Source organism: Mauremys reevesii, linkage group 7 (genome assembly GCF_016161935.1).
Source record: "Mauremys reevesii isolate NIE-2019 linkage group 7, ASM1616193v1, whole genome shotgun sequence".
Taxonomy (NCBI): Eukaryota; Metazoa; Chordata; order Testudines; family Geoemydidae; genus Mauremys; species Mauremys reevesii.
The window spans coordinates 124,027,606-124,054,699 of NC_052629.1; the positions used below are offsets into that span (position 1 = coordinate 124,027,606).

At 40.3% G+C, this 27,094-nt stretch overlaps 1 protein-coding gene across 19 annotated transcripts in view; it reads left to right on the top strand.

Moving 5' to 3' along the window:
- CFAP20DC (CFAP20 domain containing) overlaps nt 1–27,094 on the top strand; it is a 175,277-nt gene that overhangs the window by 61,907 nt on the left and 86,276 nt on the right. For 17 of the 19 annotated variants that reach the window (XM_039482113.1, XM_039482124.1, XM_039482114.1 and 14 more), the window contains exons 6-8: nt 3,152–3,266; nt 6,748–6,904; nt 13,066–13,230. In XM_039482113.1, coding sequence (XP_039338047.1) covers nt 3,152–3,266; nt 6,748–6,904; nt 13,066–13,230 — 437 coding nt within the window. The remainder of the gene's footprint in view (nt 1–3,151; nt 3,267–6,747; nt 6,905–13,065; nt 13,231–27,094) is intronic. The other 2 variants (XM_039482111.1, XM_039482112.1) reach the window with 1 other exon arrangement.

Here is a 27,094-nt window from a genome sequence, read left to right on the forward strand (position 1 = left end):
CCCCCATTACTGGACAGTTTCCTCAGCACAGGAGCTTGGGCTGAAGGCGGGTCTGGGGGAGGAGCTGGGGCTAGAGGCACTGCTGGCCTGGGGGTGGAGAGGTAAGGAGGGCAGAGCTGGGCTGGGGATGGAGGAGGGGGCAGAGTGGAGCTGCAGCTGGGGCCAGAGCTGGGCTGAGGACAGAACAGAGCTGCGTCCAGAGCTTGGTGATGCTCCCTCCCGCCCACTGTGGGGGCTGGCCTAAGCCTCACCATGTGCCTCCCCACAGTTTGGGGACCACTGGTTTAAGTAATGCGGACATTACAACTAGTGGCCTCTCATATTAATTGCTCAATTTTAGACACCAACAGCCTGATCTTATGGGAGCCAATGGAAGCTATGCTTACATAAAAGTACAAGAACAGCAGGGGTGTGAATTCTCCTTCCCCAGCCCATAAGTGTTGGGGTCCTGTGAGGGCTGCTGCAGAGGGAGCAGCTGTTGAACTGTTGCTTCCCCTCTGTTTGGTTTCCCTGTAGGAGGAGAAAAAGCAGAGGGTGCTCAAGGGAAAAGCAGAGGAACAACAAGTTGTGGAAATTTGCCAAAAATTCCATCATCCTTGTAGTCAGCTGCCACTAATACTAGGGAACGAGGAAAGTAGCTAATGGATGCTCTGAAGCCACTCCTTCACATACCCACCTCTGTCTGCAGCCGCCAGCAGAACCCTCGGAGATTCACATAGTTAGGAGATGTGTTGTGTTGAATCCATTTGGGTTGAAATTGTAAATTGCCCAAAGTGGGTGAAAGTCAAGTAATTTTAATGTGTAAACATGTTATGTAAAACTTACTGTTGAAAGCACAGAACAAAATGAAAGAAAGGATGTGAACTGATTTTTTTCAAACTAAAAACTTACGATTAGGGGTTTTCAAAGCTTCTGGTGAGGTTACAAAACTATTCTAGGAACAGAACAAAACGGTTCTAGGAAGAGAGAAGGTCAACAAATATGATTAGGGGTATGGAACAGCTTCCATATCAGGAGAGATTAAAAACACTGGGATTTTTCAGCCTGGGAAAGAAATGACTAAGAGGGGATATGATAGAGGTCTATAAAATTTTGACTGGGGTGGAGAAAGTGAATAAAGAAATGTTATTTACTCCTTCATATAACACAAGAACTAGAGGTCACGCAATGAAATTAATATGCATCAGGTTTAAAACAAACATAAGGAAGTACTTCTTCATGCAACACACTGTTGACCTGTGGAACTTGTTGCCAGGGGATGCCGTGAAGGCCAAAACTATAAGAAGGTTCAAATAAGAACTAGGTAAGTTCATGGAGGATAGGTCCATCAGTGGCTATTAGCCAGGATGGGCAGGGATGCAACACCATATTCTGAGTGTTCCTAGCCTCTCATTGCCAGAAGCTGGGAGAGGATGACAGGGGATGGATCACTCGATGATCAATCTGTTCTGTTCATTCCCTCTGAAGCACCTGGCATTTGCCACTGCAGAAAGACAGGCTACTGGGGTAGAAGGACCATTGTTCTGGCCTGGTATGGCTGTTCTCATGTTCTTAGACCAGAACTATCTTAAGAGAAAAAGAATTATCTATATATGAATCACTGGAAACTTGTTTTGATTAGACAAGTCTGATGGGGCAAGGATGTCACACCTTTTGGATATTTCTTTAGTGGGGACTATTTACTAACATTCTCAATGTTGCAGTGAGCCTCAGCATCCGTATCAACCCTAGGAGCACTATTATAACTACTACCATCACTGCATGGTGAGAGGCAGGGGTTTGCCATCACACTATTAGGCCTTCTCTTTACTGAACCCGAGAGATGGTCTGACCTGACGAGACAAGGCAGTTCTATCTTCTACACTAGGGAAATTTTTCAAAAGTTGCCCAGCATTCCTAACATGTTCAGGGTCACTATACAGATGATTTATCTTATTCCCCTGCCAATGTCTGAAGTACAGGCTGAGGTTCAGATGGCTGAAGGCTCTCGCAGTTCTGAGGGAGCTGATAAGTTTTAGTTTACCTTGGGAAAGCTGTCTTCACAAGTAACAAAGAGCTAGAGACTGTCTTCTTTTTTGTAAAATCAAAGCCTAAATTTTGCAGAACAGAAGGGAAAGACCTGACATATGTGAGGGACAGTTTCTTACCATTTGAAACTGTAACATTGCATTTAGGTTTCACATTTACTAAGTAGGTTTAAAAAGAAAAAAAATCAAAACTCTAAACATTGATTGAAAGTTGATTGTGAGAATGAATTGTCGTCATCTTAGGGGGGCTGTACATTTTAGAAAATTATCAGTCTAGTAGAAATACACAAAGTTGTTTTAAAATCGCAGATGAATGGATCCTGATTTCCAGGTATAAAATACAGCCTTTAAGGTAACATCAGTTCTCAGTATAACAATGTGGAACAGGTAGGGCGATATTAAGCCTGTTCTGTTACCCCTGAGACCTGAAGGAAGCAGAACATTAAAATGAGCCTCTTTATCAATTTTAAGCAAACCTAATCTGTGTGATCATGGCTGTGGTCTAAATCTATTACAGATGTTCAAATTCAGTCTCCTTGGTGTCACTGGGAGGTGACCTGAATAGTGAGCAATAAACTTATGTATTATAATTCAGGTTTAGAGATATGTGCTCAGGAAGTGAAACTGACAGACAATGTTTTGTGTCTATCTTTAAGCCAACAAAGAGCCTATATAAAATGACAGGTGCATTTTTAGGAAGAGAAAACCCATAATGTTTTCCTATTTAGTAGGTGACAGTGTGTCCCAAGATAACACAAGCTTAAGGGACCAAAATAAGCATGATTATTAGAGGCTAGTGGCTTCTGAGTTCATACAAATTGAATTCTTTTATAGGCTGAAGGACTGTGGAAATCCAGCGAAGAGTGTAGAGCTCTGAAATAAAATTAGCATGTAAAGTGATTTTATATATGCAGGTTTGTAGCCACTAAGTTTGAATTTGAGAAAGAAATCCCATTACTTATCTTGTAAAAAAGGTAATTCTTAAATTCCCCATTTGCTATCCCCGATATAAAGGTTCTGCATATGAATAATAGTTTTCTGTGGTTGCGCAAAGATAGAGGTTATTGAATTGACTAAGATCCATTTCTTCCTCTCCTCTCCCCACCCCGACTGTCTCTTTACAGGGTAACTGATTTAGGAAACATTAAAAGAAGATTGTATTTATCAACGGTCCATAAGGAGTTATCTATAACCCCTCTGCATGCAAAACTTCCTCTTTTTATGATCAAACGCAAAATAGTAGGTATCTTGGATATGTTACTTAAAGTACTGTTGAACAGGATATTTCTATTTGTATCAGAAGACTTTATAGCTTTACAGACCAGATAAAATCCTGTTAACTCAAGACACTTGAAAGAGAGCTTTGTCTAACTGAACAGGAGATATGCAATATCTGGTGCGTGTGCCCGCGTTTGTGTAGCTATTTTTATGTATATGTATGTTCTCTACTTGATGGTATCAGAACTGCTTATCTATGAAGATCTGAGTGATAATCAAAATCTGAGGAGGCTGTGGATCTGTTATAATTGGTGCCCTCTATCTATTGTAAAAACTCTGCCTCTTCCTATTCTCCCATAATCCATTTCTTTTTTGGTGCTTTCTCTCTACTCACAGATCTCTTCATCACCTCTCTCTGTCTGTCTTCTCCTAGCTACTGGCTATTGGTCCTATTCATGACTTTCTCTGCATATAAACCCACAACCTCCCCATCTCCTTACCACCCTTTGACTTCCTTCTTGTCCGTTAGGCTCTGTTTTCTCTATCCTTGTTGCTGTCTGTTGCCCTCCCACCTGCTGTCCTTCCCTTCCGATACATTTGGAATTCCTGCTCTGTTTCCAAGCTCACTACCATTCATGACCTATTGATCTCTCACAAGCTCCATCTCTTCAACATGGCTGAAACATATTGTTTTCCTTTCTGATTCTGTTTCGTTAGCAGCCCTCCTTTTCTCACTCACCCTCACCTGAAGTTAACTTTATCACCTTCAGTGGAACTCTGAGTAAGCATTAGCACCTACTTTGAAATGTCACTTGTTTTTACATAGAATTCTACACAGGTAGCTACAGGATATAAGACTAGACATAAGAAAAAAAATATTTCATAGAGAACTCTAAAATTATTAAGGGGTTATTTTATTATCATTTAGTTGAAGGCAGTTATGTTAATTTGTACTTCTAACTTCCTTTAGTTTTTTGGCAAGAGCTGTTTTAAAAAAATTAATATGCACCAGGCCATACCACTGAAGTAGTCATTAATTCAAGATCCATTGAAATAAATTATTTTTCTTCAATACAATTTCAATTAGTTGGTCTTGGTGTCAGACTAACACTAATGTGTCAAGACTAAAGTATGCATTAATGTACAGTAAATTAAATTCAATCAGAATATGAACTTCAATTACAGGGTTTCATTCAGATAATAAATCTTTCATCAGAGATCTGACTCAATAGTCTGATCAAATATAATGACAAAATGTTTTAATAACCTTAACCCCTGAACAGCCATTGCTTGTTAAAGAATAGGTCTAAACTCTGTGAGCATCGTGAGTACTTAACCTTTTTTTTTAAAATCTGATGGCTAGCTGCCTTTTAATTGTGGCAGATGTTTAAAGAGGGGCATGTTTGTTTTTAGCAATAAAAGATTGCTTTTCTCCACAGCCAAGGTTGCATGACCTTTTTTAAAATTTTATATAGATGTGATGATTAATACTGGTATCTACTGTGTTCAAATGTAAACCCCAATAATTGTATTGAACTTTTAGTCCCTTAATCACACCTAGCTCTTATATAGTACTTTTCATCTGTAGATCTCAAAACACATTGCAAAGAAGTAAGTATCATTTATCACCATTTTACAGATGGGCAAACTAAGACACAGTGAAGTGACTTGCCCAAGGTCAAGCCAGTTGGCCAGTGGCAGAGCTGGGAATAGAAGCCAGGTCTCCTGAGTCCCAGTCCTGTACCCTGCACAGCTCTATCCAGGAGGCACTGCATTTTTGTCATGTGTAATTCAGTGCTATTTCCAAACACTTCTTTTGTGTTGAAACCAGACGGAATGTGGCTTACATTCTCAAACACGGGCTTCCTGTACTGCTATTTTTACAAATGACTGCAGTTCTTCAGCAAAGTGACTGCTCCAGTACTAGACTTAGAAATGTCAATTATAATTAAAAATTGTGTTTTCATTAACTTGCACAGTTTATTCATAATACATATTTCTTACCTTTTGAACTTTCAGATTTAGGAGCAGAAAAATAATGGATGCAGTTTTCTTTTAAAGCTGCCTGGATTAAATTTAATTTGTGCACTCAATTTTTTCCCCCAATATGTTTTACATTTGGCATGTAGATACAGGGGTTTTTTATATATATTGGACCTTTTAAATTCTATTTTTCTAGGGAAAAATATTCAACAAGATATATGTTCAGCTACTTATATGTCTATATTATACAAAAATCAACTTTATGCACAGATGTTAACTTCTCTTTGAATAAAATTGAAACTGACAAAAGTGCAGGAGCTATCTGAGTAATATAAGAAAGACTAGTGCCATAATATAGTACAATTTTTGGCTGTCTTTTTTTACCTAGTGGAAAAATAATCACCAAGGTCTTGTCTGTGCTAAGAAATTGCATTGTATTTAAACCCTGTTTAACACTGGTTTTAATCATCCAGTTAGGTGACATAATGCTGACCTTGATTCTGAGAATGTAGACAAGAACAGGACAATTCAGTATCGTGTCATAACGACCTGACGTGATGCTGAACGTAGTTTGTTCTTCTTAAAGTCATGGGGTCACCGTGTTAGCTAACTAAATAGTTTAAAAAAAGTGTTTAAATATAGTACAGTTTCCTAGTGCAGACAGCGCACTAGTCACCATGTACCATTATTTTGGAGGATGTGAGGGGACAGCACCTGTTTCAATTCATGGGGGAATGTTGATATAAGAAGTTACCAGAGAGTTTTTAAGCACTGTCTATAAAAGTAGATAAAAGCTATAATGAAATTAAGCAACCTTTAAAGTACTGAAAGTAGCCAAACTTTGTATCAAAACACTTGCAGTTAACAAATTCTTCTCATAATTTGCTTCTCCAGTTGTGTCTGCAAAACCATCTTTGTAAGGATGCCCTGGATAATTGTGCTCATTTGAGCATGCAGTCACCAATTTTATATATGCAATTACTAGTTTGTATATATAAATGACTGTTACATGTGTAACTACTGCAGTGGTAACAGATTATTTTTAAAATAGTGAAATATTATGCATAAAGGAAAACTATCAGTGAGTCCAATCCCATACTGCAAGTTTAGTTAGCAGAGAGCTAGACAGTCTTCAGATATGTTAACGGTTGTTGTTAAGGGGATCATGACCAATTGTTGTCTATGTCCACTGAAGGTAGGACAATTAGTAATGGGCTTAATCTGCAGCAAGGGAGATTTAAGATATTAAAAAACTTTCTAACTGTAAGGATAGTTAAGCACTGGAATTGGTTTCTAAGGGAGGTTGTCGAATCCCTCTCATTGGAGGTTTTTAAGTATAGATTAGGCAAACATCTGCAAGTTATAATCTAGGTATACTATAGCACCTCAGCACAGGTTTTGGACAAGATAATCTCTCAAGGTCCCTGCCAGCCCTAAATTACTGTGGTTCTATAAGTTTTGCTACACTGCAATAGTTTATGTAAGGATTGCACTAAAATGGTTTCCTTCTCTATTCTAGTGGTGCAATTTGTGCATTGACTTGGTAGCATTCACCAGTGAAATATTCAGAGGAGCTGTTTTCCAGTCTTTGGATGGAATTATCATCTCAGCCAACTGTAAACTGAGAAAGATCTTCACTTTGAAATCAAAGCCTCAAGATACAGCTGAGGAAGATGGTGTGTTACAGATGATATTATGTTATCTCCGTCATTACTGTTCATATTGTAAAAACAAACGCTTCTTGACCACAATCTTTGAATTAATCATTTGAGAAATTATGTGATTTCATGAAAATTGAAGTGTGTTTAGGTCATACACATCTAGTCTTCTTGGACAATAGATGACATCAGGTAAATGTAGCTATATACATTTTATAGAGTGCCAGCTTCATTAATACTGTCCTGTGGGAAAGATCTCCTCTTTTGTTTAGAATACCTTTTTAATACTTTTCTGGAAAAACTCTATGTGGAGGTATTTTATCATGTAGTTTAGAAGATGGCTTATTGCTTAATTATCAGTGACTGTTTCTGCTGAAAAAAGGGAGATGTCATTCCCCAAGGTGGCTTCTGGTCAGGATGAAAAACATGTAAATTAGCTGTCCTCCAGCAGTTCCCCGATTACCTCTAGCTTGGAGATTTAACAGCTGATGAAGGCTTTCTTCTTTAAACAGTTCAAGGACATGTTAGCTGGGAGACTGCAAGTCACTCTCCTACTTCCTGATGATCTTAAGGTGCATTAAACAGAAAGGTTTTAATGTAGCTCAGTCCTAGATTATTAAAATTCTAATTGCAATTTGAATGCCATCTTTTCATGGCAAAGAATCTAAAGAGAACTGAAAGTGGCCCAATGTGGAATCTACTCTTCTCACAAAGACTGCCAGAAAGGAAAATTATACAAATGAAATATACTGAATGATCAGAGATACTTATGTGGTCCCTGTTGCCATATTATCTGAGTGCCCCACAGTCTTTATTGGGTTTGTCTTCAAAACATCCTTGTTAGTTAAGGAAGTCTTATTCTCTGCAGCTTACAGGTGAGGAACAGAGGCTGAATTCTCAAGGTCACTCAGAAAGTCCATAGTGGAGCAAGACAGTGACCCCAGGTCTCTACAGTCCCAGGCTAGCATCCTAACCACTAGACTGTCATTTGCCTGGTGAGACCGATTCATCCCTTCACCACACCCAGCACGGATGGATGGGAGGCAACTTGCACCTCCCCTATGTAGGGGCTGCGCAAGGCCAATTTAGCCACTTATGCAGGGTAGGGCATGGGCCTTGTTGCACTGGCATCTATGGACTATTGCGGTGTCTTCTCTTTCTACCCCCACACCAAAAAAATCCCTTTTCCATTAGTCTGTCCACAGCCCACCACAGAACACCCCCTATGAATTATGTATTGGGTACCACCATTCTACTTGGCCTTGCATTAAACCTAGAAGAAAATAGAGTCCCTGCCATAGGATTACAGTATAAATTGGATACATGGGACCCCAGATAACAAGATGACCAGTTCCAAACCAGTATAGATACCAGTAGATATTAGGGATTTATTATATAGAGTTATGTATCATAAGTTTCTTTGGGAATTAACATTGAAGAACTTCACGTAAAAAGTGTATTTTCAGGAGAACTATGGAGAGAAAGCACTTGATTACTGTACTAGAAAAGTGTTCCACGCAGAAGGAGAGAAGATACACAGAAAACATTAAGAGAGGGATTTCAAGGGAGAAGCTAAGTAAATGACTTGGCAGGGCACAGGGAACAGGAAGAAATGGTCATAGAGATTTAGGGTGGGATTTTCAAAAGCATTCTGTGAGTTAAGCACCTGACTCCTAGTGACTTTCAGTAGCAGTTTGACACCTAATCTGTTTCTAAAAATCCCAACTGCAGAGTAGTGCAGTGTCATCAGTGTGAGCAGTAGAAACTAAAACTCGATAGTGAAGTTAAGTCAGTGTAAGTATTCACACTGTCCAAGAGATGGAGGAGATCATGTGTTTAGATAATGTATTGTCATATTAATTCTGGAACTATATGGTCAGTGCAGATGTGTCAGTGATTTAAATAACTGTACCTTTGTGCTTTACCAGACTGACTGCAAAGAATTCCAATCCATGTGAATTATTGTCAAAAAGACACTCTGAGGGTATATTAGTTTGTGCCATTCTATCCAGATTATTTGAATTTGTAAGTGTTTTGTTCTGACAGGGTAATGGTTGTTACAGAGCAGTGATGTGTGTATAGGCATCCATTTCACTATCTGTTAGTTAGCTGATTTTTATATATCTCTCTGAAAGTATGTCTGTCATATTTAAATTTTTGTTGAGTAGCTTCCATGAGAATGACAGCTGAACGGGTTCTACCATCTGAAAAAAAAAAAACAATTGGCAATGGTTTTCAATTTTGATTGACATAAAGAGGGATTGTGTATGTACAGAATCAAAGCTGCCTTATGATAAATTTCTCTTTGTTTATTATTAGATTAGACAGCACGTGCCTAGAAGATAACTAACTAGCTATTGGTTGTGTATGAGGTGTGGAGAGTGGTGAAATTATCTTCTAATTCAACAAAACAACCAATCAGGGAAAGAAATGCGAGGTCATGAAGCTACTTCTCATTTTTCTTTTGGAAAGCATAGAACAAATTGCCCATATCAGAATTAAGTATGAACCAGGGAGAGAATCCATTATATACTCAGTTGGCAGAAATTGCACTAGAGGTACTTGTCTTCATTTAGTTTCAAATTAACAGTGTACATGGTTTCTCCCTTCCATTTTCCACAGTTTTTAAAAGTATACAAAAATGGCCTAAACGAGTTGCAAAATTCCTAGTGTAATGTGGTTAATTTAATGAGGAGATAGTTCTAATAAACTGCATTCACTGTAGTGTATTGCATTTTTAATGAGTGGGATTATCACATTCTGTGATTATTGTACAGTTGGTGGGCATTAATATTTTTGGTACAGTTATGAATTTTCCTTATTTAGACACATTTTACAATTAGGAAAATGCCCAAAATTTAGTTGCATTAAAATACCATACCACATTCCAAATTCTAGATTTATTACTTATTTATTTATTAACTTTCAATTAACATGCATGTCTGATCAAAGTTGCTTTGTCCTTCTTAGACAACTAGGACCAAATATTTAGATGGTATAAATCAGTTTAGAACCACTGAAGGCAATGAAGGTATAAAGATTAATAAACATTGAGGATCTAGGCCCTCGCATATATAAGTGTTTGGTGGTTGGCACTCTGGTTTCCAAGCTCATTGTTTAATAATAGTTCCTGGAAGATTATTTTCCATGGGAGATAATTTAGGTGCAAGGGGGGAAGATTTACCTACACTGGCAACATGATATGCATGTTATTTTGGTGTGAGGCTTCTCTCCAGTTTTCACACTAATCTATTTAGATAATATGTACAACTCATTTGAGCAGTGGCACTTTTCCCATTTAGCCACCTTGAGATATTGATTATTATTTATTATTGTAAATCAGTGGGGCCTCGAAGGGTTTACAGTCTAAGTATGAGATGAGACAATAGGTGGATACAAAAGACAGACAAGCGAGACCAAGGTAATGGTGAGACCATAGTGATCAGCATAAGCAATGGCCACAGCTCACCTAACCATTGTCAAGTTTCTATGGTTTTTTTAAGCATCATACCAGTGGAGAGTTTTACAGAGGTATTTGAAGAAATAAATGAAGTGGTTTTGCAGATATTTATGGGGGATCCTCCCATGCATAAGGGGCAACATATTAGAAAGGGTAATGGTGCTTGTTGGGGAATTTTTACAAATGGGCAGTAAATATAACACCAGCTTTGTGGAACCATTTTGGAACAATGCAATCTACTTTTTAGGACTGAGATAGGAAGTTTCTGTACGTCTGGCTCCTTCCCATTGGTGAGGCTCTCTCCCTTGCTTTCACAGACGTTGTGCAAAATACAGCAAGCAGTTATCATTCGAGGTATATATTGCTTGGCAGCTTTTAGCTTCCTCATGAGAAAACACCATCTTCTTTTCAGCCTTCCAAATGCACGCTCTGCTGTCATTCTGCAGCTACTCAGGTTGTAGATGAACAAGTCCTTCGTCCTTTCCAGATGTCCAGTAAAAGACTACATAAGCCAGGGAAACAAAGTGTAAACTCGGTCTCTCAGAATGAGAGTGGGAATCAGAACACCATTAATGTCCATAGTGGTCCTATCAGCAAAAATTCCTTTTTTCATTGAAGAAAATGGGTGTGAGTTTCAAAAGATCCGAGCATCATGGACCTTTCCAGACCACCCCACATTGTTGGTCAGCCTGTTTTGGTGATCAACCAGGCCTTAGAGCAACGTGGAGAAATACCTCTTTCTGTTCATGATATGTAAAGCCTGTGGAGAGCAAAAAGAATAGGCATATGGGTCCCAGCAGAGGCCCCAGTACAGTTCGGGTATCCCAACCCTGCAAATCCATCAGTCTCTTGTGCCTTGCCAAGCTCTATGATCCCCACCATCAGCACCTTCCTTAGAACATCACACACCTCCTTGACAACAGCCCTGACAGTCAGTATACCAATAGCAAATTGGTTAGCTACTGACTGGTAGCAACTGGAAGTGGTGAGCTTCTCCAGACAGAGGAGTTTTCATGTTAGTGTGTTGCTGCTGCAGCTTTGAGATGAGCTCCATGCAGATGTGTTGGAAAGTACCTGCTGTTATCCTGAAATTCTGGCACCACGCCTGGTCATCCCAGGACTGCATCACTATCTTCTCCCAGCATTGCTAGATGCTTTTCTGAAAGATATGCTCTAGCTCAAACAAAAGTTATGAGCTTGTAATGTGTCTGGATAACAAACTAACAACTTTGTTTTTTAAAAGTTGCTATTGTGGGGGCTCTACAATTTCTTCATCCAGACTGAAGCATTAAAGTAAAAAGAAAATATTTATTTTTACAAGAGAAAGAGGTAGAGTTTGAAACACAGACTCCCATTTTTTAACCAGCATTTTCCAGATGCAACTACTGCAGTGCTCTCTATACGGAGCTACATCATGAGACTACACAGAAGATGTAGTTGGTGTAGAACAGTGGCTCTCAACCCTTCCAGACTACTGTACCCCTTTCTTACAACTACTTGCTTACAAAATCAGACACAAAAATAACAAAAGTGTCATAAGAACATAAGAACGGCCATACTGTGTCAGACCAAAGGTCCATCCAGCCCAGTATCCTGTCTGCCGACCGTGGCCAATGCCAGGTGCCCCAGAGGGAGTGAACCTAACAGGTAATGATCAAGTGATCTCTCTCCTGCCATCCATCTCCACCCTCTGACAAACAGAGGCTAGGGACACCATAGAGGCTAGGGACACCATTGTATATCACAGTGCACTATTACTGAACAGTTGCTGACTTTCTCATTTTTACCATATAATTATAAAATAAATCAATTGGAATACATTTCAGTGTGTATATAGAGCAGTAGAAACAAGTCATCTGTTTGAAATTTTAGTTTGTACTGACTTTACTAGTGCTTTTTATGTAGCCTGTTGTAAAACTAGGCAAATATCTAAAGGAATTGATGTACCCCCTGGAAGACCTCTGTGTATCACCAGAGGCATGCATACCCCTGGTTGAGAACCACTGGTGTAGAAGGTGGCTTAGCTAGGTATTTCGACATCTCTGTGGCCTTAATAGTGGAAACTACTAACTGGGAGCTCAAAAACAGACCCAGTTAATCAAGATGGAAAATTTGGCCATTAGCATCTGTAGAACAAACATTCCCTACTAAATCTAAACGGTTTCAGGGAATAGTTGCACCTTGCTAATCTGCTCTCACACCTTTTTTTTTGTTAAATTAATACAAACTACTATTTGTCCCTATCTCAGCAAAGTTTAATACTAGTATTTACTAGGAATTCAATATTTGCAACTTTAGTAATTGTACCAGCGATCAGTACAGTATTCTTGTGCACAACATGTCAGAAAATCAGAAAAATGAAGTAGTATAGCTGAAACTAAACTTTTGTCAAAATAATGAACCAACATTATGTGACACTAGCTTTGTTTACGTACAGAATTCATTTATTCACCATCGCTATCCCAGTTATTTGCACAAATTAGCAAGTTTAACTGTAGTAACATTTGGGCCCTAATCAACTTGACAGTGTTGTTTTAGAATTAACAAGAACATTCTTTGAAAAATCAATAGCTGCACAAGGTTTTCAGTGACTACAACGTGTTATAAATATCTGATCATATAAACTGGCCTTTACAGCCCAAATAACAAATAATTTAATCATACTACATTTCTGCCCATGTTAGTTATAAAAAAGTGAAGCCTTTGTCTTTAATTCCAGATATATTTGGTCTTCCATTCACAGCTGACGACCCCACAGATACTATTCCTCGAACCTGCCAGCTAAATACAGATGTGCCACAAGTCACACAACTGCTTAACATGACTAAACTTCGCCAACCAGAAATAAGATTTGGAGGTCGTCCCTTAACTTCATCAGAATCAGGTATGCTGTCTTACTAAAATTACTGCGTGTATGTGTGTGTATGATATATAGTAATATAATGTGCATACAGGTAGATACAGTTTGATGTGTCCTATAACACATTTTAAGGGTCCAGTTTTCTCACCTAGGCACCAGTACATGCCAAAATTGTATGCACACACAAATGCACCTACATTTTGTAGGTGCAAGGATGCATGCATACTTGAGCAATTCTAACACGCATGCTTGCAGAGTCCTGAGATTTAGAAGCACAAAACCCATTAGAATGAGTTTTGTAGGTGGAAATTCTAATGATTGTATGTTCAGTTGTTAGAATTTTACAAGTGTACACTTGGGTGTTTTGCCAATAGAATAACAAAGCATCTGGAAGATCATAGAATCATAGAAGATTAGGGTTGGAAGAGACCTCAGGAGGTCATCTAGCTCAAAGCAGGACCAACACCAACTAAATCATCCCAGCCGGGGCTTTGTCAAGCCGGGCCTTAAAAACCTCTAAGGATGGAGATTCCACCACCTCCCTACGTAACCCATTCCAGTACTTCCCCACCCTCCTAGTGAAATAGTGTTTCCTAATATCCAACATAGACCTCCCCCACTGAAACTTGAGACCATTGCTTCTTGTTCTGTTATCTGCTACCACTGAGAACAGCTGAGCTCCATCCTCTTTGGAACCTCCCTTCAGGTAGTTGAAGGCTGCTATCAAATCCCCCCTCACTCTTCTCTTCTGCAAACTGAACAAGCCCAGTTCCCTCAGCCTCTCCTCGTAAGTCATGGTTACTTCTCACTAATCATTTTCATTGCCCTCCACTGGACTCTCTTCAATTTGTCCACATCCTTTCTGTAATGGGGGGGTCCAAAACTGGACGCAGTACTCCAGATGTGGCCTCACCTGTGCCGAATAGATGGGAATAATCACTCCCTCGATCTGCTAGCAGTGCTCCTACTAATGCAGCCCAATATGCCATTAGCCTTCTTGTCAATAAGGGCACACTGTTGACTCATATCCAGCTTCTCGTCCACTGTAATCTCCAGGTCCTTTTCTGCAGAACTGACACTTAGCCAGTCGGTCCCCAGCCTGTAGCAGTGCATGGGATTCTTCCATCCTAAGTGCAAAATTCTGCACTTGTTCTTGTTGAACCTTTTCAGATTTCTTTTGGCCCAGTCCTCCAATTGGTCTAGGTCATTCTGGAACCTATCCCTACACTACAGCATATCTACCCTCCCCCCCCCAGCTTAGTGTCATTTGCGAACTTACTGAGGATGCAATCCATCCCATCATCCAGATCATTAATGAAGATGTTGAACAAAACTGGCCCCAGGACAGACCCTTGGGGCACTCCGCTTGATACCAGCTGCCAACTAGACATCGAGCCATTGGTCGTGGAGCCTGACGATCTAGCCAGCTTTCTCTCCACCATATAGTCCATTCATCCAGCCCATACTTCTTTATGAACTTCATGAACTGGCATGGATTCTGGAATGGAAAATCATGTCTCACTGATCTGTTAGAATTCTTTGAATGTGTCAGTAAAATAGTGCGTGAAGAAAACCTTTTTGACAGAATTTATTTAGGCTTCCAAAAGGCATTCTGTAAGGTTCTGCAAAAAAGGCTAAAAGCTAATAAAGACACTAAGTAATCACAGGGGGAGAGAGACAAAGTACTGTCTTAGATAAAAAGCTGCCTAAGAGACAGAAAGGAAAGAGGATTCAGTTTTCATCATGGCAAGATGTTAACAGAGGGGCCTCAAGGTTCTAGGCTAGAGCCTGTGGTGGTGTTCGATATATTTATTAATGACCTGGAAAGGTGAGTGAATAATGAGGTAGTAAAATTTGCAGATGACATTTAGGTTTGTCAGAACCAGAGAGGACTGTGAAGAACTTGAGAGAGACCTAAAAGGGCTTGGTGAACAGGCAACACAATGAAGCTGAGTGTCAATAAATGCAATGCACATTGGAGGGAAAAAATTACTCTGCTACCTTACTGGTTTCTAAGTGAACTGTTTCAACCCAAGAAAGGGATCTGAGCATCATTATAAGCAGCTCAGTGAAAATGTCTGTTTCATGCACAGCTGCAGTAAAAAAATCAAACAGGATGTTAAGCTGCGTAAGCAATGGGATGGAGAATAATAGCAAACATATTATAATGCCTTTATTTAAATCAATGGTGTATCCTTACCTAGATTACTGAGCCACCCATCTCAAAAAGAATATAAAGGGGTTCAGAGAAGAGCAACAGAATTATCAAAGGCCAGGGTTAGCCAGTCTCTAACTATTAGAGATCAGGGTGAGACCTATAATGTGTGGGCAGATTGTCATGCCTACTTCAGGGTTCTGCCATCCTCTGAATCATATGGTTCTGGCCACTGTCAGAGTGAGGATACTGGACTAGATGGACCCTTGAAATGTTCCCGTCTGGCAGTCCCTATGTTCATATATTTGCATCTGCAAAGTACAGGGGTATGTATGCAAAATGTTGTGTATACCCAAGTAGAGATTAGGCAGCTGAAAAACTGACACTGAAATTTTTATGGGAAATATTGTAAAGTTTAGCACATTGTTATGGGTGAAAAATTTTGCAAATTGTGTTGATGTCTGGAAGTATAGCTGTGATCTCAGCATCCTCACTACAGAGGTAAGTAGATTTTGGGTCAAACCATTTAAAAAGCCAGTGCTTGTCCACAAAGCCACACTTCCCTTAGAAACCCTGGGTGAAATCTTGGCCCTATTGAAGTCAATTGAAGTTTTGGCATTGACTTCAGCGGCGTCAGGATTTCACCCCAGGTCTTTTAATATCTTGCTACAAAAGAATGAATCCTCCTTTTAAACAATTCTGTAATGTTAAAAGATCTTTATTAAAGAACAGCAACAATATGTGAGCCATGAATAATTAATTTAAAGTGATATGTCAGTACTCTTGTAACTAATATGAAAGTATTCATAAACCAAAAAATAACAGGACTATTTTAAAATACAATTGCAGACAAATACTTAGATAAATACTGTAATTATTTGTTATTTTTATTCCATTCTTCATATCAAAGTCTTTTCTAGTTTAATTTTACAAGACATTTAATTATATGTTTGAATAAATATTCAAAGCTACACCCAAGAATTGTAAGTGTCTTTTTGTTTTAAAGTTCAAGGACACCATGATGCATTGCATTAAAGGGCACTTGGAGAACTCTTGACTGCATTATTAATTAATTTTTTTATACCTGAACTAAAAATTCTTGATAGACTTTATAGTTGAGCCTGTCCATTGATAAGCAGATGTGCATCACTATGTGTCTTATCAAGGATCTGAAGATGGAATTTCATTAAATAATATCCTCCTTTTCATTTCATAAACACCTACCCACTATTTAAATGCCATCTAAAAGTATAGGAACTCCCATGTTCTGGTAATCACTTTTCAGGCCCAATCCTGCTCCCACTGATGTCTGTGGTAAAACTCACATTGACTCCAGAGGGAGCAAAAGTAGATCCATGGTGGTGTACACTTTTATTGCCCAAGAATAAAAACGGATTAGAATACAAACTTAAAAACCAGATGATCTTTGAATGTCATGAGTGAATATAAATAAGTATCTTCACTTGTACAACAGCATACACTTGCATAAATTGTAATGTTTGCTTCCAAATATACATGCAGTATGAGAAAAATCAGAAAATACTGGCATGCACATTGCATGGGTCCTTTTTCAGGAATTTTATTTCATTAACAGATTACAGTTTTTCCAAAATTAAGAGCATGTTGTCACTTCTAGGTTGTCATGTAGGAGTAATTTTCTTGAATTACAAATAGAGATGTAACCTGTTCAAGAGCAAGAGTGTTTTGAATGTTTTCAATTAAATTAATAAAACCAGCATGTATCCAGTAAATCATTGTGTCTTATTTAACTAAAAATGTACACTGTTAATTCCGTCAATTCCCAACCCACATTAAGTAATGACTGTTAGTCAATGTAGGACTGTAGGAAGTAATTTTTTTTTTCATTAATGGGACCTCAATTTAATTGAACACAGAATCAAGTCTGGTTATTTAAATTGAGTAGTTCAACTCACTAATGACAAGATGTAGTGGTCCACTAAGCACAGATCAAAACCAGTAATTTACTTAAAAAATAGTACTCTATTTGCCTGAGTGCTTTCATTTCCACAGCAGCAACAGTGTGGGTTGTTTTTTACTTTGTTTTAAGTAAGGGCAGCCATGTTTCTTTTGGACTGTACTCTCTGACTGTAAGAGTGGGGGGAAATGTATCTACCCAGGATAAGTATTTGTATCAAAAATAATGTTAATTTTAATTTTTTCTGGCTCTACTTTGTCATATAACTGCATATGACCCAGCTAATTTAAAATAAGTGCTTGTTCACATTTTGCATACAGAGCACAAATATTGTAGGCAGATAGTTTCAGTCCTACTTTTTCTTCCTCTTAAATTAAATGTTTTACAGATTTTTGGAACTAAGTAGACTTCAGTTACATTTCCACTGCATACATCAAATGAACTGAGACAGAAGAAAAACATTCCTAATTGATTTTACATTTTATAAATTTGAATTTCAAAAAATTGTAAAAAAAAAAAAAACAAACAAAAAACAAACAGGCATAATCTGAGTTGGCGATTACTGGTGTGAACAAAGTTGTACAAACGTATCCGTCCTCATATTTCTGTATGTCAGTATGAAACAGGAAAGTGTCCTGGAACATGTTATCTAGGCACCTCTTCTAAGAAATACAAGCAAGCTATGTTTGCCATAATGTGTTTTGAAACAGAGATGCGTACAGTACGGGCAGATTCATATGTCCTCCTGCAGGAGATTTTTGTTCCAACTTTTTTTTCAGTTTTCCCCATCTCTTCACCTTTTTATGACTTTATAAACTTTTCAGTAACCAGATAAGGTAGTAAAAGATTATATCTGAGAAACAGAACACATATTTTGGACATCTAACATAGTGAAAGCCAGTGAAAATGAGGTAGGATCAGAGGCTAAAATAGGGAAAGAACAAGTTAAAAATTACTTAGACAAGTTAGATGTCTTCAAGTCACCAGGGCCTGATGAAATGCATCCTAGAATACTCAAGGAGCTGACTGAGGAGATATCTGAGCCATTAGTGATTATCTTGGAAAAGTCATGGAAGACAGGAGAGCGTCCAGAAAACTGGAAAAGGGCAAATCTAGTGCCCAACTATAAAAAGGGAAATAAGGACAGCCCGGGGAATTACAGACCAGTCAGCTTAACTTCTGTACCCAGAAAGATAATGGAGCAAATAATTAGGCAATCAATTTGCAGCTGGGCAGCAGATGTGTGCTAACTGGGTCTCATGCAGCTCACGGGCTGCGGATTGAGAACTGCTGATGTAATGGCAGCATAACTATGACAGTTACATTACAAAAATAATAGAAATCAGATGAGAGCCATCATGTTAGCTCATTATAGTATTTTGGCTAAATTTGTAATAGGGTGACCAGACAGTCAATATGAAAAATTGGGACAGAGTGTCATCTAGCTGTTCATCTAAGAAAATGCCTCGGATATCAGGACTGTCCCTATAAAATCAGGACATCTGGTCACCCTAACTGGTAACAAATGGAGTCTTTTTGCTATTCACAATATTTGTTACTAGATTATTCTAGATCATTGTATTTTGTTTAATTTCATTTCTTTGTGGATGCGGATGAAATCACAGTATACTAATCCTCCTTTTTCTATTATATCTTAGGTATCATACTTTACAAAATCCTTGAGCTATACTATCAGTAGCTATAATTCCTGTAGCCAAAGGATTATAATATTGCTTACTTTCATCCTTTAGAATATATGTAGTATGTATTTTTATGTAGTCACATCTAGAACTTAAGTGGATGATTTGTTGTGCTCTCAAGACTTTTTACCAAACTGAGTTGATAGGCTGAATACAGAGAAAATGTTTCACATTGTCTCAGCATGCATTACACACACCTGACCTTCCAATGAAAGCAGTGTTGTTGGGACCTTGTGAGTTACTCACACAGCCAAAAAGAACATGGAGCTAGCAGGATGTTATTAGATAGAATCATAGAAGATTAGGGTTGGAAGAGACCTCAGACAGGTCATTTAGTCCAAACCCCTGTTCAACACAGGACCAACTCCAACTAAATCATCCCAGTCAGAGCTTTGTCAAGCTTGACCTTAAAAACCTTTAAGGATATAGATTCCACCACCTCTCTTGGTAACCCATTCCAGTGCGTCACCACCCTCCTAGTGATATAGTGTTTCCTAATATCCAACCTAGACCCCCCCACACACTGCAACTTGAGACCATTACTCCTTGTTCTGTCATCTGCCACCACTGAGAACAGTCTAGCTCAGTGGTGGGCAACACATGGCCCATCAGGGTAATCCGCTGGCGGGCTGCCAGACAGTTTGTTTACATTTGCATGGCCGTCCGCAGCTCCCAGTGGCTGCAGTTTGCCGGTCCTGGCCACTGGGAGCTGCGGGGGCCTTGCAAATATAAACAAACTGTCTGGCGGCCAACCAGCAGATTATGCTGATGGGCCACAGGTTGTCCACCGCTGCCTACTCCATCCTCTTTGGAACCCCCCTTCAGGTAGTTGAAGGCTGCTATCAAATCCCCCCTCATTCTTCTCTTCTGCAGACTAAATAAGCCCAGTTCCTTCAGCCTCTCCTCATAAGTCATGTGCCCCGGGCCCCTAATCATTTTCATTGCCCTCCGCTGGACTCTCTCCAATTTATCAACATCCTTTCTATAGTGGGGGGCCCAAAACTGGACACAATACTCCAGATGTGGCCTCACCAGTGCCAAATAGAGGGGAATAATCACTTCCCTCAATCTGCTGGCAATGCTCCTACTAATGCAGCCCAATATGCCATTAGCCTTCTTGGCAACAAGGGCACACTGTTGACTGATATCCAGTTTCTCGTCCACTGTAATCCCTAGGTCCTTTTCTGCAGAACTGCCGCTTAGCCAGTCGGTCCCCAGCCTGTAGCAGTGCATGGGATTCTTTCGTCCTAAGTGCACAACTCTGCACTTGTTCTTGTTGAACCTCATCAAATTTTTTTAGCCCAATTCTCCAATTCGTCTAGGTCACTCTGGACGTATCTCTACTGTGACAAAGTTCCTCCTCTACCTTGGTGGGTCCTGCACTTATTGGGGGATTTGCTCACCTCAGGGATTCACCATGTGGGTCAGGAAACAGCCCAGAGACCTTCCTCTCTGGTAGAAGTCACAGTCCAGGTCAATTCCTCCTCTGTCTGATCAGGAGTTGGGAGGTTTGGGGGGAACCCGGGCCCACCCTCTACTCCGGGTTCCAGCCCAGGGCCCTGTGGACTGCAGCTGTCTAGAGTGCCTCCTGGAACAGCTGTGCAACAGCTACAACTCCCTGGGCTACTTCCCCATGGCCTCCTCCAAACACCTTCTTTATCCTCACCACAGGACCTTTCTCCTGGTGTCTGATAATGCTTGTACTTCTCAGTCTTCCAGCAATATGTCTTCTCACTCTCAGGTCCTAGTGCCTCTTGCTCCCAGCTCCTCGCATGCACACTACAAACTGAAGTGAGGTCCATTTTAACTCAGGTGCCCTGATTAGCCAGCTTGTCCTAATTGATTCTAGCAGTTTCTTCTTAATTGGCTCCAGGTGTCCTAATTAGCCTGCCTGCCTTAGTTGGTTCCAGCAAGTTCCTGCTTGTTGTGGAACTGCCCCTGTTACCTTACCCAGGGAAAAGGGATCTACTTAATCTGGGACTAATATATCTGCCTTCTAACAGTATTCTTTAGCCCTCTGGCCTGACCCTGTCACACTACCCTCCAGCGTATCTACCTCTCCCCCCAGCTTAGTGTCATCCACAAACTTGCTGAGGGTGCAGTCCACACCATCCTCCAAATCATTAATGAAGATGTTGAACAAAACCGGCCCCAGGACAGACCCTTGGGGCATTCCACTTGATACCGGCTGCCAACTAGACATGGAGGCGTTGATCACTACCCGTTGAGCCTGACGACCTGGCCAGCTTTCTATCCACCTTATAGTCCATTCATCCAATCCATGCTTTTGTAACTAGCTGCCAAGAATATTGTGAGAGACCGTATCAAAAGCTTTGCTCAAGTCAAGATATATTACTTCCACTGCTTTCCCCATATCCGCAGAGCCAGTTATCTCATCATAGAAGGCAATCAGGTTGGTCAGGCATGACTTGCCCTTGGTGAATCCATGTTTACTGTTCCTGATCACCTTCCTCTCCTCCAAGTGCTTCAAAATTGATTCCTTGAGGACCTGCTCCATGATTTTTCCTGGGACTGAGGTGAGGCTGACTGCCCTGTAGTTCCCCGGATTCTCCTCCTTCCCTTTTTTAAAGATGGGCGCTATATTGGCCAGGTCCATAGTTCCTCAAGAAGCCTTCCGATTGCATGGCACAAAGGTAAGACTTGTGGCATAAAGAGAGAATTCCTCTTCCACATTGGTAGTAGACAAAGGAGCATGCTGGAACAGGGACTAATAGGTCAAAAGGAATGCCCAGCTTGCAGCGGCAGTCATTTCTGTAACTGTCCCTTGAACCTGCTTCACAATGAGCTGCGTGAACTACAAGAGCTCAGACAAGTTGATAGGCTGTACCCTGATGCCAGCCAAGCCTGCTTCCACCCTTCTCTTATGGCTCCACTGCCCACAACAGTTATCAGGAGTAGGGGGTTCAGCCACTCTTGTTTCACAGGTGAGACCATCTGCTCTGGAGCAGCTGGAGTGGTCTCATGGAGTTTAGGTTTCCTGCCTAGGGTGAAGTTGCTATAACAGTAATGCTTGAAGCAGGAGCAAACTCTCTTGCAGCTGAATGCTGCAGCATTTCAACTCTACTCTGCTTTCTGGCTGTCCCCTGCAGGATAGCAGTTCAGGGCAGACCTTTTGGGGAATTTCCTGACCCCACCACTGCTTGAGACTTGTATCTGAAATTAGGGGCAAAAGGATCAAGCAGGATGTGCACATCTGGAATCCTTCAGTGTTCAAGCTACTCTTAGTACCCAGGTGTGTTTGGTACCCAGTTTCACAGCTTGTTCTGAAGAAGTTGCCACCTTTCCTGGCACTTGAACCAAACACAAGTCTGTGCTGTACATGCATGCTCTTGATAATGTGGGAGAAGGGATGCTTCTAAAATTCCCTTTAAAACTGACTCTCTTTTATTTTAACCAAGGCTTATACAGTTTTCCTTACTCACAAAGCTCTTTTATCACCTGCACTTATTTTGTGTCTAATGTCAGATGCTTTTGCAAATTCTTAACCTTTTCCTTGTGCTGAATCAACTCTCAGTCAGTGAGGGTTCAATCCTACACTATGGAAGTTAATGGAAGTTTTTTATTGTAATCAGAGCAGGATTGGGCCCTTAATTGTTTTACTTGTTTAAACTGTTTTTTAACATCTTTTCATATGCAAGTATATTTATTTGAAAATCAGAGTAATATTCAAAAACAAATAATATTTGTAGTGTTTTTATCCCTCAGAAATAGGCAAGCCAAAGTTCTGGTAAAAAGTTTCATTCTAATTTTCATAGAATCATAGAATCATAGAATCTCAGGGTTGGAAGGGACCTCAGGAGGTATCTAGTCCAACCCCCTGCTCAAAGCAGGACCAAACCAACTAAATCATCCCAGCCAGGGCTTTGTCAAGCCTGACCTTAAAAACCTCTAAGGAAGGAGATTCCACTACCTCCCTAGGGAACCCATTCCAGTTCTTCACCACCCTACTAGTGAAAAAGTTTTTCCTAATATCCAGCCTAAACCTCCCGCTCTGCAACTTGAGACCATTACTCCTTGTTCTGTCATCTTCTACCACTGAGATTGTTAGATAGCAGAGACAAGCCTGGAGTGTGACCTCTCCATGACAATAGATGAAAAATCAGCACTTTTTGTTCAGGCTAAAATAATGAGAATGGTGTATCTAGAGAGAGAAATGAATGTTTATTTAAAAAAGGACAATTAGACGGTGAGCCCTCAGGTTTTCCTAACTAACTACAAAGGAATATAGCCCTTGGCAAAGTAGTAAAATAATTAATGGTGACATCCCTGACCTACACAAAGGTTTGGTTTTCGCTAACTAGAGAAAATTAAATTCCTTGAGCTGCAGGTTTAATCTAATCTTTGTTTTTAACCTTGTACTATGACTATAATGTGAGTTCTCCCAGACACTCCTTTCAGAGTTCAGAAATCAGGCTTTCCTGCAAATGGAAGCTTTGATAAGTTTAAGCTTCACTTTAATTAGAAACTTTTTCTTTTTATCCCTTAAACTTGGTTTTGTTTTACTAATCAACTATTTTTTGGTCATATCTTCTTTTAACTACACATATTTGTGCATTGTGGCAGATGTGTTGATGTAGGCAATTAATTGCACTCAATTAATATGAACATAAACAGAGAATTTTCATGTTAATCAGCTTTTATAATTGGTGCTTGGGCAAAAGGCATCCCAAAGTAGTCAGCAAATTTAAAAAATTGACAGTAAACTGAACGGGTCATCTAAGCTATTGAGATGGCAGCTGCTAGTAGCAACTGAATGTCACTTCAGGAAGAGGAGAACAAGGAACTCATGGCCTACAGGGACTTCTTTTGTTATGGGTAATACTAGTGAATGATGCTAGTGACTGGTAAATATGTGGACTTGTTGAAATTTCCTAGCTGAAAATGAAAGTCAAACTGATTTGAATTCAAATTTAACCAGTTCCACCATTATAAAAATTATATAAGAGACTCTCAAAAATATGCTTTGGCATTACTTTATTGTTTTACAGAAATATCACAACTCAAAACAGAAAATTAGATGTTAACTTAGTCTATGTTAAAAGAGAAGAGGGCGAGGGGAGAATGATTTGTTTCTTTTCCTTAAAACTTTTTCTTTCTGACAGCAATATTTTGTTGCCATGACATCCTAGATCTTTATCCGCTCCTGAAGTGGTGATCCAATGAAATAAGAATCTTTGGGAAATCTTTTTTTAAAGCACCTTACCTACAATTGTTCTCTGAAGATGAGCTGTATTCCACTGAATAACCCTTACCCATCTTTCTCCACACAACATTTTCAACAAAAATTTCCATCTACCCTTTGGCTTGGTTTGGTTTGGTTTTTGACCAGCTATTAAGCTGGTTGACATTTTTCAGTTTTTGAAAAATTATTTATACAATTTCAGACAGAATTATTGTCACTAATAGTGTCTGCATGTACAGTTATGCCAGACAAATAATAACACAAGACAGAATTGGTAAATGGGTCCAAGTTACCACATTCTGGAGCACCAGGAAGTTCTTCTACCTTCCATCGCTGTCTCTGATCCCTTGGTCTGGTCATTCAGTCCCGTTCTTCAGTTTCTGGTCTAGTGTTTCTCCAGTTTAGATCCACGTTCACTTAGGTCTTTTATACTTTTCTGTATTACAGATTGTGATCTTTATCCAATAGGCTTTTAGCACATCAACCCTTTTGATTTTACGTAACCTAGACATTATGCATGTGCAAGCTTCAGTTACCCAAATTCTGTATTTTTCAGACTGGTTTTGCAGTTTCTGGGTCATGTTTTTGTGTCACCCTGCCCTGGGTCTGCCCAGAAAAAAAAGGGGGGGCAGTTATTTATCATTACATGATATAACTTCTTACTTATCTCTTCCAACACAACATGTGACCTCTGTTCTGTTGCCAATAACATTTTAAGCAGAATAGAAATTCTGTGTAAAGGCTGAATTGACAAAACCACACTTATGCCAGCAAGGACTTGGTGTCAGCATTACCTCATCTGTACTCATTCACTTCACATAATTACAAATAATTAAAAATATAGCTATCGAAGCTCTTAATCTTACCATTAGCAATTCATTTTCTATTTCAATGCTATAAGTCAGTATATGTGTATTATCCTTTCTGCCCTTAATTATTAGAAAGAGGAATTATGGAAAACATGATGATACTTTATTGTCAGCATTTCTTATCTTCTTTAAACATAGCTGTTTCTTTCAAAGTCCAGGGTTTTGCTATTGAGGGTACGTCTATACTACGGGATTATTCCGATTTTACATAAACCGGTTTTGTAAAACAGATTGTATAAAGTCGAGTGCTCGCGGCCACACTAAGCACATTAATTCGGCGGTGTGCGTCCATGTACCGAGGCTAGTGTCGATTTCCGGAACGTTGCACTGTGAGTAGCTATCCCATAGTTCCTGCAGTCTCCCCTGCCCATTGGAATTCTGGGTTGAGATCCCAATGCAAAAACAGTGTCGTGGGTGATTCTGGGTAAATGTCGTCACTCAATCCTTCCTCCGGGAAAGCAACTGCAAACAATCATTTTGCGCCCTTTTTCCCTAGATTGCCCTGGCAGATGCCATAGCATGGCAATCATAGAGCCCGTTTTGCCTTTTGTCACTGTCACCGTATGTGTACTGGATGCTGCTGACAGACGCGGTACTGCACTGCGACACAGCAGCATTCATTTGCCTTTGCAAGATAGCAGGGATGGTTACCAGTCATATTGTACCGTCTACCCTGCCATTGTAAATTGGCGAAAGAGATGATGGTTATCAGTCGTTCTGTACCGTCTGCTGCTATCATGGGTGCTCCTGGCTGGCCTCCCTGAGGTCAGCCGGGGGCGCATAGACAAAAATGGGAATGACTCCCCAGGTCATTCCCTTCCTATGTTTTGTCTAAAAATAGTCAGTCCAGCCTAGAATATGAGGCAAGTGTACTAGAGAACCAGAGAGCACAGCTGCTCCGTGTCAGAGCCCCAGAGATCCCACAGAAATGAGCTGCATGCCATTCTAGGGGGTGCCCCTGCAACAACCCCACCCGTTGCTTCCCTCTTCCCACACCCCTCCTGGGTTACCGTGGCAGTGTCCCCCCATTTGTGTGATGAAGTAATAAAGAATGCAGGAATAAGAAACACAGACTTTTTAGTGAGATAAAATGAGGGGGAGGAAGCCTCCAGCTGCTATGATAGTCCAGGCAGGACATTAAAGGGTAGGGCGGGAGAGGAGACCAGCCTTCCGCTGCTATGATAGTCCAGGCAGTACAGAATCTTTTCTTTAGACATGACGGGGGGGGGGGCTGATGGAGCTCAGCCCCCAGTTGCTATGATGAGGATGGTTACCAGCCGTTCTGCACCATCTGCTGGGAATGACCAGGAGTCATTCCTATTTTTACCCAGGCGCCCCCAGCCGACCTCACCGAGGCCAGCCAGGAGCACTCATGGGCTGATGACGAGAACGGATACTGTACCGTCTGCCACTGGGAAGGGGAGGGGAGAGGATGCTGCTGTTTAGCTCTCCAGCACCCCGTCTACCAGCAGCATGCAGCAGACATAGGGTGACATTAAAAAAAGACGAGAAACGATTTTTTCCCTTTTCTTTTTTGGGGGGGTGAAGGGTATAAATTGACGACATACACCCTGAAACACCCAGGAAAATGTTTTTGACCCTTCAGGCACTTGGAGCCCAGCCAAGAATGCAAATGCTTTTCGGAGACTGCGGGGACTGTGGGATAGCTGGAGTCCTCTGTACCCCCTCCCTCCCTCCATGAGCGTCCATTTGATTCTTTGGCTTTCCGTTACGCTTCTCACACAACACTGTGCTGAGTCCCTGCTGTGGCCTCTGTCTATCATAGCCTGGAGATTTTTTCAAATGCTTTGTCATTTCGTCTTCTGAAACGGAGCTCTGATACAACAGATTTGTCTCCCCATACAGCGATCAGATCCAGTATCTCCCGTACAGTCCATGCTGGAGCTGTTTTTGGATTTGGGACTGCATCGCCACCTGTGCTGATCAGAGCTCCACGCTGGGCAAACAGGAAATTAAATTCAAAAGTTTGCGGGGCTTTTTCTGTCTACCTGGCCAGTGCATCTG